Here is a 12,997-nt window from a genome sequence, read left to right on the forward strand (position 1 = left end):
TTCGATGTATCAAGCTTGATACACACTCATATGTTATTAATTAAGATATCCGCAGTAAGAAAAATAGTCCATATCAACTATATGACTCGCACTATATAAATGTCTCCAAGCACATACCATAGACCATTTATGGTTCAATACAATACTCATTCGCACTTCTTTATTTCTTTTCCATATTATTTTAAAATGTTGAAGGTTATGACTAATATAATTCATGTGGGCTAATCTTGGAACCACCTTTACCCTGGGGCCGACATGGATGTAATTATTACTCCATCTAACTTTTGAGAACGTGTCACACGGAAGTCCAGGGCAGCACAATTATTTCCGGCCTGAATTCTCCAGCAACGTAGCGTGGAGGTGTGGGACTCTCCTTTCGGATTTCTAGTTTCACATGTAGTTATAAAGGTAATATTGGATTAAGTTCCATGGCTAATTCCCTATATAAATTCTTATAGGTTGGGGTTTAATTTGGCTATTCACAGTCATAGTTTTTATTCTAGGATTTGGAGAGAACGAGATTACCAAGTTGGCACCGAAATGGCCAGGGTATGATTTGATTCTTCCGCATATTTCATGGAATCCCTACCAATTTACATTGTATAAAGAAACAGCTTCTAAGGAAGTTGCCTATTCTTTTACTTTAACCATCATTATGGTTTATATATACGTTACATAAACATGGGATTTTGTTGGGTTTTCAGCGTCTATTGAATTTATGGAGAGTTTCCGCCCATGGAAGGACAATCATCTTACTTGGATGACTTTCGTCCGGTTACTGAGCGCGAGCTTCTGAAATATACACTTGGGTTTTCTTTGATTTTATCCAGCGAAATTCTCGCTTCAAATCTCTATAATTTCTTCTTACTTTTAAATGGGTTCACAAGGACAGGGTTTAATTCTTTAAATTTCGTTACATGGAGGGTTTGGAGTAGCAACCGAACCGATACTCTATAGGTAATATGATACCGTATTCATGTGTACTTTCTGTAATTTCCTTCTCAGTTTTTCATCATCGAGGGTTTCTAATTTAACTCGTCACTTTTATTGTAGGTATGGAGACACAGTTTCTTCCAGGAGTTTCTGACTTCCCTTTTTCAACACTCTGATTCCAGCGTTATTGTGTTACAGGTTGGCTTCCTATTCGTCCATTACCATGCCTAAGCTAGGCTTAGCAATTTCTTGACATCTTGTTTTTCAAAACCTAACCAGGGTTTTCATAAGCTTATTGCTTTTACTGTATTTACCCTACATGGGTCAACTTGCCAATTACGACGCTAGTAAATTTATTTCTTATTAAATGGAATATTATCGCTCTGGCATTTTTGTATGATATACGCTCGAATTTTATATATATATATATATATATATATACTATTCTGTTCATTACAATATGACTGAATATTTTTCTTTCTAATGAGGTGAATATAGAATCATTGTTTTGATTAATGTCGAGTTTGGTTGTCATATAATTTTTAGGATGTCTTTGATCAATAGTTATAGTAACTTTGTCTCTTTAGTTTCTCTAATCTTTTGTGCTTTCTTTCAAGTAATCGAATTAAGTCACTTTCCAAATTAGACCTTTGCAACATAAGTATTTGGCATCTCGCCCTTGAATTGTTCGTTCAGTTCATGGCTATTAAACCTTGTGGCCATCCTGCACTACCTCCACGCTCGCACTTAATTATGACATTTATAAAATTTATCCATTTAATTTCCGTATGCACATGTACCAGTAATAACTCATTATTGCTTCAAGTTTCTATAATCTCTCTCAAGTGAGGTCGAGAGAATTATTCATCAATTATATAAAATATTTATATCTGTACTGTTCTCTTTTTCTTACCTCTACTATTCATACAGTATTCAAATATTAAGTTCCATATACGTTACAAAATTTCTTTAATAAACGATATAACTCATTAACCTTTGTTCTTAATATTGGTTTACGGATAAACTTCGATTCCAGTTTTCTTATACTCTCACTACATATTTCTTTTGTCCGTACTAGCAGACGGACAACAGGTTCGAATGTTAAATGTACATGCTATAAGAGATTGGATATTTATTTCATTCTTTTTCTACTTTCTACTATCATGATTATAGTAAAATAAACAATTATACTTTCGATAGACATACAAATAAAAATCAATAAATGTTACTTACATAAATAATTTGGTTCTTTTCCTTCTAATTAATCGTTGTCTACCTCTACGCATACATACTCGTATATATAGAGACTCTAATATTGTCGAATCTTATTAGTCCTTGCCATCTGGCAATGGCCAGGGACTATAGTAATCGAAATTGGTTGATTTAGCATTAGTTTGAAGCGTTATTTCGGTGATTACGGTGGTTAAAGCAAAGTCTTCAGATGCGTCGTGCGAGGATAACCAAACTCTTCAGCTTTGCCATCTTATTTGGCCTCTTCCCGAGGCGAGAGAGGCCGGAGCTATCTTCCTTTGCCGTCTTTATTATTGGTGACCGTCAGGCAATTTCATAGATTAATGTTAACATTACTTAAGATTAGTTTGGCAGTGTGAACTATTTGCAGTTTCAGTTTTGGCATATTGGCAGGCAGGTGTTCTGCTGTTTTGGCACACTGGCAGGCAGGTGTTCTGCTGTCCGTGCTCTTCGTGCATGGCGGAGTGCCAGGAGGTGCCTTCAGTTGAATTTGCTTTGTCGATGTCTGCACGCTGCTGTAACTGCCTGTAATCCATTCTATTTTTTCCATTGGGTAAGTCTATTATACACTGCTTTGCATTCTTGTTCGTAGGGTTGCACGCTGCTGTAACTGCCTGTAAGTCTATTATACACTGCTTTGCATTCTTGTTCGTAGGGTTTAACATTTTTGGTTGCAGGGTTTAAGCTTCTGTAGAGTCTTTTAATGGCAGCTAGGGGGGTTTGAATAACTTTATGGCAATTTTTTGGGGAAATTAGTTGAGTGTAACGTATTTTCTATGGAATTTGGTAATTCAGATTGAGATTTGAGCGATAAAGAGTTACCTGGATCGTGCTCTGGCCATGAGCCCTCTGTTGCACTTCCCGGAAGAGCTGGAGCGGATCAAAATTCCGTCCGAGTGGTTATATGGCCATCACCATGAGGAGAACAAGGGCGTAGCGGTGGACATCGAAGAAACGCCCAAGGAGTATGTGTTCTACGCTGACGTTCCGGGCCTTACCAAGTCCGACATTCAGGTAAATGGCGAAAATTAAATCCAGTGAGCAGGGTGGGTTTCTTGATTAGGGTTTCATTTTAGTGACAGGGAGGGTTTATTTTTTTGAAGGTGTATGTGGAAGAGGAGACGTTGCTGGTGATAGAATGCCAGGGAGTCAAGCGGAAGCGCGACGCGGTCGAGGGAACACGCTTTGGAACAAGAACAAAGGGAGATTACTCGGGCTATGTATCTCGCTATCGTCGATTCAGGGCATTTCGCTGGCCTCGCTTCGTTCAGGAGCCGAATTAACTGAGACCGGAGCCGAATTAAGAGATGCTGGTCTAGACTATTCATAAAGCTATTCGAGCGTTAGCGATACTCTTTAACCAAGGAGAGGTACTTTAGCTGGTTATGGCTCCTCGTCAAGCAGGGTTGGGCTGGCTCCTCATCACGCTAGTGTTGGGCTTGCTCCTCGTAAGGCTGGTGAAGCGCTTGAAATCTGACTATCTGTTGATGCGAGCTAAACTAATGCCTTGTTCAAGTAACAGATCTGGTTGCCCTGGTCCCATAGCCCGCTACTTCCCTTTGTACGGCTCCAGATTCACCACCATCACTTACAGCATATCCAGGCGCAGATAGAGATCCATATGCATATCCTACAAGGACATATGTTGTCCCGGTTCCAGGTGTGGTTGACAGGTCAGACTGGGATGACAAAGTACCTGCTGTTCTTGTTGCGGAAAGAGCGCTCAAACTGGCATTGGCGAAGGTGCAACAGTGATGACAGTAGGAAAGCCCTTCCTATCCTGTCCAGCCTCCTAAGCATACAGATTGACCCTTTATCGATTGATTCGGGATATGGGAGAGATCACATCCAGCGTTCTAACCGCAGTTCTTGCCTCTTGAGGTACGTTCATCTCAGTTTTCAAACTGTTTATAAATAGCTATCAAATGTCAATACAATCGATTTATCGCAGCACAGACCTAAGCTTTTAACTCCCTCCTGCAGTGCAGGGTTTACTGGGGTGGTGAGACGTGGTGAGACATGAGGCATGGTCACGGCTACTCCCAGTCCATCCTTTGTGAAAAGTTGTGTGTTTGGCAGCTGAGTTTCTCTGAAGGCACTTGTTCTTTCGTTACACCTCTGGTGGTGAGGCAGTAGGACACGCGTAGCCCATGCAAATTCTATATATTACAGTTAACCATCATTTTATTTGTATGTAACCATTGTGGACATAACATAGAAATCATCCTACACAAAATGCTATGTGGGACCTACCATGAGCGCCATGTCTCTCATCATTCCATTTATCAAAACTTTGCCCTCCTTAACCTCGGCTTGGTTCATTCCTACTTTTGCCCTCCTTAACCTCGGCTTGGTTCATTCCGACATTTGGCAGTGGATTCCATGTCTCTGCAACTTATTCATATATTGTAGACCTGCCAGGTAATTTACTCTGTAATAATGTAGAAAATATTTTTAGTTTCTTATTTATTAGTTTCTGGACGGTTTGAACTCAAGGCACTGAATGTCGGGCCTACCAACCTTGATGAGCAGAATGGCCAGTGCTGGGGAGGGTAGCTCACAGCTGCGTTTACAGAGGCAGGCTGAGGTTTGGGAAACTGATTGCTGTGAAAAGGCTGGAGTGTGATGATAACGAATCAGACAAGGCATTCTGCAGAGAGCTTCACATTGCTGGCAGTTTGAAGAATCGTCATGTGGTTCCTTTGTTAGGTTACTGCATTGATCGCCTAGGCCTTTCTCTGGTCTACAAGTTCATATCTGGTGGAAGCTTGGAATACCATCTTCATGGTATTGTTATATCTGTCTTTATTATTATTTGAACATAAGAACTCTTCTTTTGGGCATTTTAGTTTCTGTTGGGCTGAAAATAAACAACTCTGATGAGTGTTTTGATGGTTCGGATTACCATCTTCATGGTACTGTTATACCTGTAGTTATTCTTCTTTTGGGCATTTATTTTCTGTTGGAATGAAAAGAAAGAAAGCTGCTTATTGTTTAACGGTAGAAGTTTGTCATACCATTTTCATGGTCCTGTTATGTCTAGAATTCATCTTCTTTTGGGCATTTTATTTTCTGTTGGTCTGAGAATAAGAAGTCTGATTACTGATGATTTGATGTGAAACATTCTTTTATCCTCTTGGAAAACAGCTAAGGTAATGTAACAGTTAGTTTGCATATACTGGTGAGAAACCATGTATTTGTCAGATCTATTTCTGTTGCAATCTGCATATGGATTCTACATTCAATAATGTTCAAAAGATCTATTTTTGATGCAACTTGCATATGGATTCCACATTCAATAATGTTAGATCTTTTGTATATAGTGCTCATGTGACTATTTCTATTGCAGTTGTGTGATTTTGGGCTAGCAACATGCACGCTGGGGCTTCTATACCCTTCTTGTGCAAGTCAGTTATTCAATAATGTTCAGATCTTTGGTATATAGTGCTCATGTGACTATTTCTATTGCAGTTGTGTGATTTTGGGCTAGCAACATGCACGTTGGGGCTTCTATACCCTTCTTATGGTTAGTTTGGTGTTGGTAATGTGAGCAATTTATTGTTGACTTGAATTTTGTGCTGTCGAGATTTGCTTTTGAAATGACAGAACTGCGTTTTTTTTAAGGACAAAGGCTTTCATTTCAACTGTGAACATTCTTCCAATGGTAGTCTAAGCCCCACTGCAAATTTTCCATTGTTGAGAGATGTTCCTTATTTTGAAAGACAGGATCTCTTGATTAAAAAATTGAATATTTGTTGTCTCCAATATGATTTCTCAAACCCTAAAGAAAATATTGCAGAGAACGAGATCAAGCAGCAAACCTTACTGGAGCTTGTTGACTATGTTCAGTATGGAGCAGGCACACTCATAGAAAGAGTTCAGGGGGAGATTGCCAAAATGTTTACTTCAAATCTTTTTTGTTCCTTGCCTCCATCTTGGACATGAAAGTGTGGATCGTGCATGGCCACATTTGCAGATAGTGTATGAACTCTTGTTGCAATATATAATAAATGGTTTTGCATTACCTCTAAAAGAGGAACATAAACTCTTTTTAAGCAGAGCTCTTTTGCCTCTGCATAAGCCTAAATGCTTTGCTCTCTATCATCAACAACTATCATATTGTATCACTCATTTTGTGGAAAAGGATTTGACATTAGTGGATACTGTTATTAGGGGTCTACTAAGGTATTGGCATGTCACAAATATCCAAAAGGAAGTTTTGTTCCTGGGAGAACTGGAGGAAGTTATAGAAATAACGAAATCTTATGAATTCCAGTCTTTCATGGTACCTTTGTTTCTGCAGATAGGCCGCTGCCTCAATTTCTCACGTTTCCAAGTTTGTAATTGAATTTTCAAATTCCATTTTTGAAGCATTCCTATTTTTTATTGTCAGATTTGTATATTTCCTTTCAGAGCTGGTGTTGGCTTGATTCATTCTGGTTAAAATTGTACAAGATTTTATATTTTAATTTCTTCACATTCAATTTGAAGGTTTGCTGAGTTCAAGTACTACTAGCCCTTATATTTTGATATTACGGATTGATATATTGTAGTGTTGTTAACATTATATTATAGGGTGCAACAATCGCACTCACCAATGACCATTTGGTTGATATATTCATTTTATGGGTAAGTGTCAATATGGGGGAGAGGTTAATTTATTCTGATGTTAAATATTGTAGGGCATATTATATTATTCGACAGCCCTCGATTTATGTATTACTGAAACTGGTGCATTGTTTTGAAATGTTTCAAAATTCTAAGTTGATTTTGGTCTTACTGAAACAAATTACAATTTATTTTACATTCTACTTTATCATGAAAAAATAATTACAAAATTTAAAATGAAAATAGATTTAGACTTAGATCAAACTATTCAGTGGGGTGGCCCAATCTGCTCAATGCCAAAGTGAGTAGCTCTATCATAACATCGATATACAATAGATGCTAGTTTTCCTAAAGCACCCAAATTCAAATTCAAGCAGTTTTATCTGTCCTTCCTGGTACTTTCTACAAGCCCAAAACTTCAATAGATGTTGCAACATCTCCTGAGTTGGCACAATAGGCTTGTGGATGACCTTTTCCAGTTGTGGCTCTAAGGGATTGTTCTTCGGAGTGGTTCTTTCTATTAACCTTTTCACATAATCATTAATTTGTTGAATTGGCAACTGTCTTCAATAGTCTTCACTCTTTCGTGTCTTTTTGGTTGTGTATTCTTTTCACCTCTAGTTGTCGTTGTGCATTGAACACACATCTATGGAATTTAAAGACTTTAGATCTCTAGATTGGCTCTGAGCTACATGGTATGGTTGCATCTTCCAGCATTCTTTTTGCAAGATGAGGGCTTAGTTTTGTCACTCTTTTAGGCAAGCATGCTCATTCCTTTCAAGCAAGAGTGTCACTTCTAGTTTGCATCTATATCCAATTAGTGAATATGTCAGAATGTCTTCCTCGCCCATTTATTGCACCACAAGTACCATAGAGGCGGTCTTTCGCTTCTACTCGCGAGGGCTGCCTTCTACAATTCACTAGGGCTACCTTCTACAATTCAACACATGTTAGAATGTCTTCTTCAAATTTCTATCATGAAATGCATATGCTTACTGAAGGTGGCATGTAGATTTTGGACTGTGATTTTTCAAGGCTGCTTTCTATGATCCAGTGAATATGCCCGAATTTCTTTCTCGCCCTTTCTGTGATGAAATGGATAAGGTGGCTTGCAGGCTTTATATTTTATTTTGAAGCTAGTTGTGGCTTCGACCTAGACCTGATCGTGTTCATCGTGGCCTTTTATACTGTGATATTCCCATGCTTTTAGGCTAACCAGATTCATTAGACTATCATAGCTCCTGGGGTGCATGCTACTTGGCCTTTGGCTTCGATCATGACCATTAGGAGTGGCTACATTATGCGCATGTTATTTTCCTAAATTAAGATCAAAGATCTGTATGTTTACAGAATCTCATGATTGTAGCAAAGCCTATTTTCCTAAATTAAGATCAAAGATCTGTATGTTTACAGAATCTCAGAATCTCGTGATTGTAGCAAAGCCATAGAATTATTAGTGTATTAGACTTGGAAATGGTAATTGTCTGCTGAAGTATGTTTTTTAATGAGATTTATATGCTTGGAAATTCTTTCACCACCTTCTCCCTCTTTGCTCAATTGAACATTAGTTTCAACTACATTCGTTGCTTTGAGGATCCTTTACACAAACATACTTTTACGACCTGTGCAGGTCACTGCTTTGATTCCCATGGAACTAAGTCACATGACACTAAGAATATTACACAAAATACATGAATTTAAAAGCTGACTATCTGTTGGTCATTGGTCTTAAAGCCCAACTGTCTGTTAGCCTTAGATTGTATTGGTCTTAGATTGTATTTGGCTACTCCTTCCTCATCTTGAAGCTCCCGCATAGCAGGGACTTGCTGCGATGCAGCCCTACTTGTTTATCATTAATTCCAGCCAATCTTATTTATCATTAACTCCAACCAAACTTTTAGAATCTAATTTTTATACTAGTATAGGTGATATATATAATATTTAACCATCATGCAGTTATTCTAAAATTCAAACATCGACCTTCATATTTAATTTGTCTTACGGCATAAGCCTTCTTTCATTTTTCATGCATGTAATAATTGACACATTCAGATGGTATTTTCTAGATTTATATAAAATATAAAATATACCCTTTTTATCGAAGTAAATTCGTACCCATCGACACCTCCTTTACTATTATATATCCTTGCATGTCATTTATTATTATGTATGTGGAAAAGTCATCTCTAATCATTTCTTATGGTAGCTATCTCATATCTCTCTATCATAGACTTCCTTTACTATTATATATCCTTGCATGTCATTTATTATTATGTATGTGGAAAAGTCATCTCTAATCATCTCTTGTGGTAGCTATCTCATATCTCTCTATCATAGACTTATGAAAGGATCGTTTATATTCAAAATCCCAATATATCTAATCTCTTTTTTATTCTAATTCAAGTTTCCAAAGCAATTCATGAATATTGTTCAATCATATGTATTGTATTATATCTATACCATTTTGATTCAATTTCCATCAGTGGTGATCACACAAATGCGAACTTCTTATATATGCATGCACGATTTCCTTTCATTTAATTCCTTCTTAGTTACTTAAACTAAGTTCTTACTTTTTTCCTATTTACTTTGGAAATTACACGTATATATTTTAAATCATGCATGTAAGAAGAATTCGACCTTTATTTCCTTTTCAACTTATACAATCATATAAGCTATAGCGGTAATTTATGCATGTCTTGCTTTAATTAAAATACTAAAATACTTTTCTGACATTAATTATATAACATGCAATAATTACTTATTCAAGTGAAATTTATCGTATAGGTTGAATTTATCCTATAGATCTTCAAGCAATAATTTTTTAACTTAAGAAAATTCATAAATATACATATAATAGAATAGAATAAATCATATTTTGGGAATATTCAATAATTCATTCCAATTCCACAAATTACATATTCAATAACTCATTCCAATTCCATAGATTCCATCCGTATAGTTCCACAAATTCCATCCAATCATAAACTTAGATTTTAAGATAATAAGATTTTAAGATAATAATCACATTTTGGGAATATTCACATATTTGATAATAATGACATTTTGGGAATATAAAAATCACATTTTGGGAATATTCACAGATTCCATTCATACAATTCCACAAATTCCATCCAACCATGAACTATGTCCCCCGATTCCTCACAGATTCCATCCAGAGATTCCATCCAACCATGAACTATGTCCCCCGATTCCACAGATTCCATCCAACCATGAACTATGTCCAATAGTTCCCCGAGCTAAGACCTTTATATCTTCATGCATATAAGATCTTTATATCTTTAGAGATTCCATCCAACCATGAACTATGTCCCCCGATTCCACAGATTCCATCCAACCATGAACTATGTCCAATAGTTCCCCGATCTAAGACCTTTATATCTTCATCCATATAAGATCTTTATATCTTCATCCATAAGGACCGATATTTATATATTCATCCATAAGGACCGAAGATCGCTTTATATTTTCAGCGATAAGGACCAAAGATCTTCATCCCAAAGATATTAATCCAAAGATTTTCTCATAAGGACCAACAAGATCTTCATCCCAAATATTTTCATCTCATAAGGAACAACAACCTTCTTATTCCCAAATATTTTCATCTCATAAGGACCAACAATCTTTTTATTTGTAGTTTATTTTATAGATTTCTTTCCAAACATAATTAGTTATGTCTTCCTTTAAGGTCTACTAAATTTTTTATCAGACCGCCTAACTTTTTTTATCAGGAAAGGTCTTCATCCCATAAGGACCAACAACCCACCAACAACCTCTTTGGTTTCTAGGTAGTTTATTTTATAGATTTCCTTCCCAACATATATTTTTAGACCAACAACCTCTTTGGTTTCTAGGTAGTTTACTTTATAGATTTCCTTTCCAACATATATTTTTAGTAGTGTCTTTCGTTAAGGTCTTTCATCCCATAAGGACCAAATATTTTCATCTCCTATGGACCAATATGTTCTTCATCCCAAAGATTTTCATCTCATAAGGACAAACAACCTCTTTGGTTCCTATGTAGTTTGTTTTATAGATTTCTTTCCGAGCATATTTCTAGTAATGTCTTTCTTTAAGTTCGACTAACTCTTTGGTTCTTACGTAGTTTATTTTATAGATTTCTTTCCCAACATATTTTTAGTAATGTCTTGCTTTAAGGTCTACTAACTCTTTGGTTCCTATGTAGTTTATTTTATAGATTTCTTTCCCAACATATTCTTAGTAATATCTTGCTTTAAGGTTTGCTAGTTGTTTGGTCAGACTGCTAACCTTTTGATTAGGCAAGGTCTTCATCCCATAAGGACCAAATATATTCATCCCATAAGACCCAACAACCTCTTTGGTTTCTATGTAGTTTATTTTATATATTTCTTTTTCAACATATATTTTATTAGGGTCTTTCTTTAAGGTTTATTTTTAGTAGACTCTTGTTTTAAGGTTTGCCAATTAGGTCTGGTAGACTCTAGTTTTAAGGTCTGACAATTTTTTGATTAGGATTTTTTTTTTTATGTTTTTTTTCAAAAAAAATCTTTATTTTTCTTTAAAACATGCTTTTCAATAGCTCCCTAGCAACATCTTCTTCCCATAACGACCAACAACCTCTTTGGTTCCGATGGAGTTTATTTTATAGATTTCTTTCCCATCATATTTTTAGTACTGTCTCTGCTAAATTTTTCCTTTGGCCTTTTTGTTTAGTTTTTTTCCAAAAAAAATCTTCTTTTATGTTTTATTTCCCATTGTACTTTATTCCACCCTACATCATGTTTTTAAAACATGTCGTTCTATAGTTCCCTAGCAACATCTTCTTCCCATAACTACCAACAACCTCTTTAGTTCCTATGGAGTTTATTTTATAGATTTCTTTCCCATAAGTACCAACAACCTCTTTGTTTCCTATGGAGTTTATTTTATAGATTTCCTTCCCATCATATTTTTAGTAGTGTCTCTGCTAAATTTTTCCTTTGGCCTTTTTGTTTGTGTTTTTTTTCAAAAAAAAATTCTTCTTTTATGTTTTTATTTCAACCTACATTATGTCTTTCTCTAACTAAGTAATTAATCTAATATAATGTCTTTCTTTAAGGTCTATTTTTAGTAGACTCTAGTTAATCTAATATAGTGTTTTTCTTTAAGGTCTATTTTTATTTGACTCTTGTTTTAAGGTTTGCCAATTTGTCGATTAGGATTTTTTTTAGTTTATTTTCAAAAAAGAATCTTTATTTTTCTTTAAAACATGCCCTTTCAATAGTTCCCCAGCAACAACTTCTTCCCATAAGGACCAACAACTTCTATGGTTCCTATGGAGTTTATTTTATAGATTTCTTTCCCATAATATTTTTAGTAGTGCCTTTGCGGAATTTTTCCTTTGGCCTTTTTGCTTAAGTTTTTTCCCAATTTTTTTTTTTTTTTTTTTTTTTTTGTTTATGTTTTTATTTCCCATTGTACTTTATTGGACTCTACATCATGTTTTTCTCTAATTATGTAATTAATCTAGTATTTCGTTTTCATATGTTAATATTTTTAATTATTTTCTCTTAGTAATTTTTAAGAGGCTTTTAGGAGACTTTTAGGGATGTTCCAACGTGTGGACTTTAACCACCAACAACTTTTCACAAGCTAGCAAGAAGTATTCAAAATCTCTAGTGATATTTCCTAAATTTTTCTAAACTTTTTATTTATAATTAAAATAATAATAAAATTATTAGATCATTACAAAATAATGGATTCTATAGCCATTCAATCCAATAATCATTCAAGGTTTATATTAAAATTACTCAATCTTTAAAAAAAACGATATAATAAAATTGAAAAATATAATAAAATTAATCCAATAATAGTTCAATATCTATATCTAAAAGTAGTCAATTTATACTACTCAATATTTAAAAAAAATATAGTCAATCTTTAAAAAGAAAAATATAATAAAATTATTAGATCAACGCATATCATAGATGTGTGATGATGGCTTATAGCCATTCAATCCAATAATTGTTCAATATTTAAAAAAGGTCAATAAGATCATCCAACTTTTGTGATAGCTTATAGCCATTCAATCCAATAATATTTAAAAATAGTCTACGTTTAAAAAGAAAAGAAAATATATAAATAATCTACGTTTAAAAATCAAACATATAAGATCATCACAAACCACATTTAAAAAACATATAAGATCATCACAAACCACATT

The 12,997-nt window shown here is 35.1% G+C and overlaps 1 protein-coding gene and 1 long non-coding RNA gene across 3 annotated transcripts; both read left to right on the plus strand.

Annotated features, from left to right (window-relative positions):
- The first annotated feature begins 276 nt into the window (after positions 1-276).
- LOC149260522 (uncharacterized) lies at positions 277-1,333 on the plus strand. Of its 2 annotated transcripts, XR_016248286.1 has the most exons (4): positions 277-408; positions 504-549; positions 705-957; positions 1,054-1,333. It is a non-coding gene; the product is annotated as an uncharacterized LOC149260522 (long non-coding RNA). The 2 variants fall into 2 exon arrangements; XR_016248287.1 differs by lacking the exon at positions 277-408 and having other exon boundaries at positions 431-549.
- A 1,691-nt stretch (positions 1,334-3,024) lies between these two features.
- LOC149260523 (17.4 kDa class III heat shock protein-like) lies at positions 3,025-3,467 on the plus strand. Its single transcript, XM_089459816.1, has 2 exons — positions 3,025-3,198; positions 3,288-3,467. Exons 1-2 carry the CDS (start codon positions 3,025-3,027, stop codon positions 3,465-3,467), a joined length of 354 nt encoding a protein of 117 aa, XP_089315942.1.
- Positions 3,468-12,997: the final 9,530 nt, after the last annotated feature.

The sequence above is a fragment of the Pinus tabuliformis genome, chromosome 6 (assembly GCF_031772625.1).
Source record: "Pinus tabuliformis cultivar Carrire ecotype Pingquan chromosome 6, CPIR1, whole genome shotgun sequence".
Lineage (NCBI taxonomy): Eukaryota > Viridiplantae > Streptophyta > Pinopsida > Pinales > Pinaceae > Pinus > Pinus tabuliformis.

Coding starts and splice junctions, on each gene's coding strand:
- LOC149260523 (XM_089459816.1), top strand. CDS start 3,025: ATGAGCCCTCTGTTGCACTTCCCGGAAGAGCTGGAGCGGATCAAAATT. Junction 3,199..3,287: donor TTACCAAGTCCGACATTCAG/GTAAATGGCGAA, acceptor ATTTTTTTGAAG/GTGTATGTGGAAGAGGAGAC.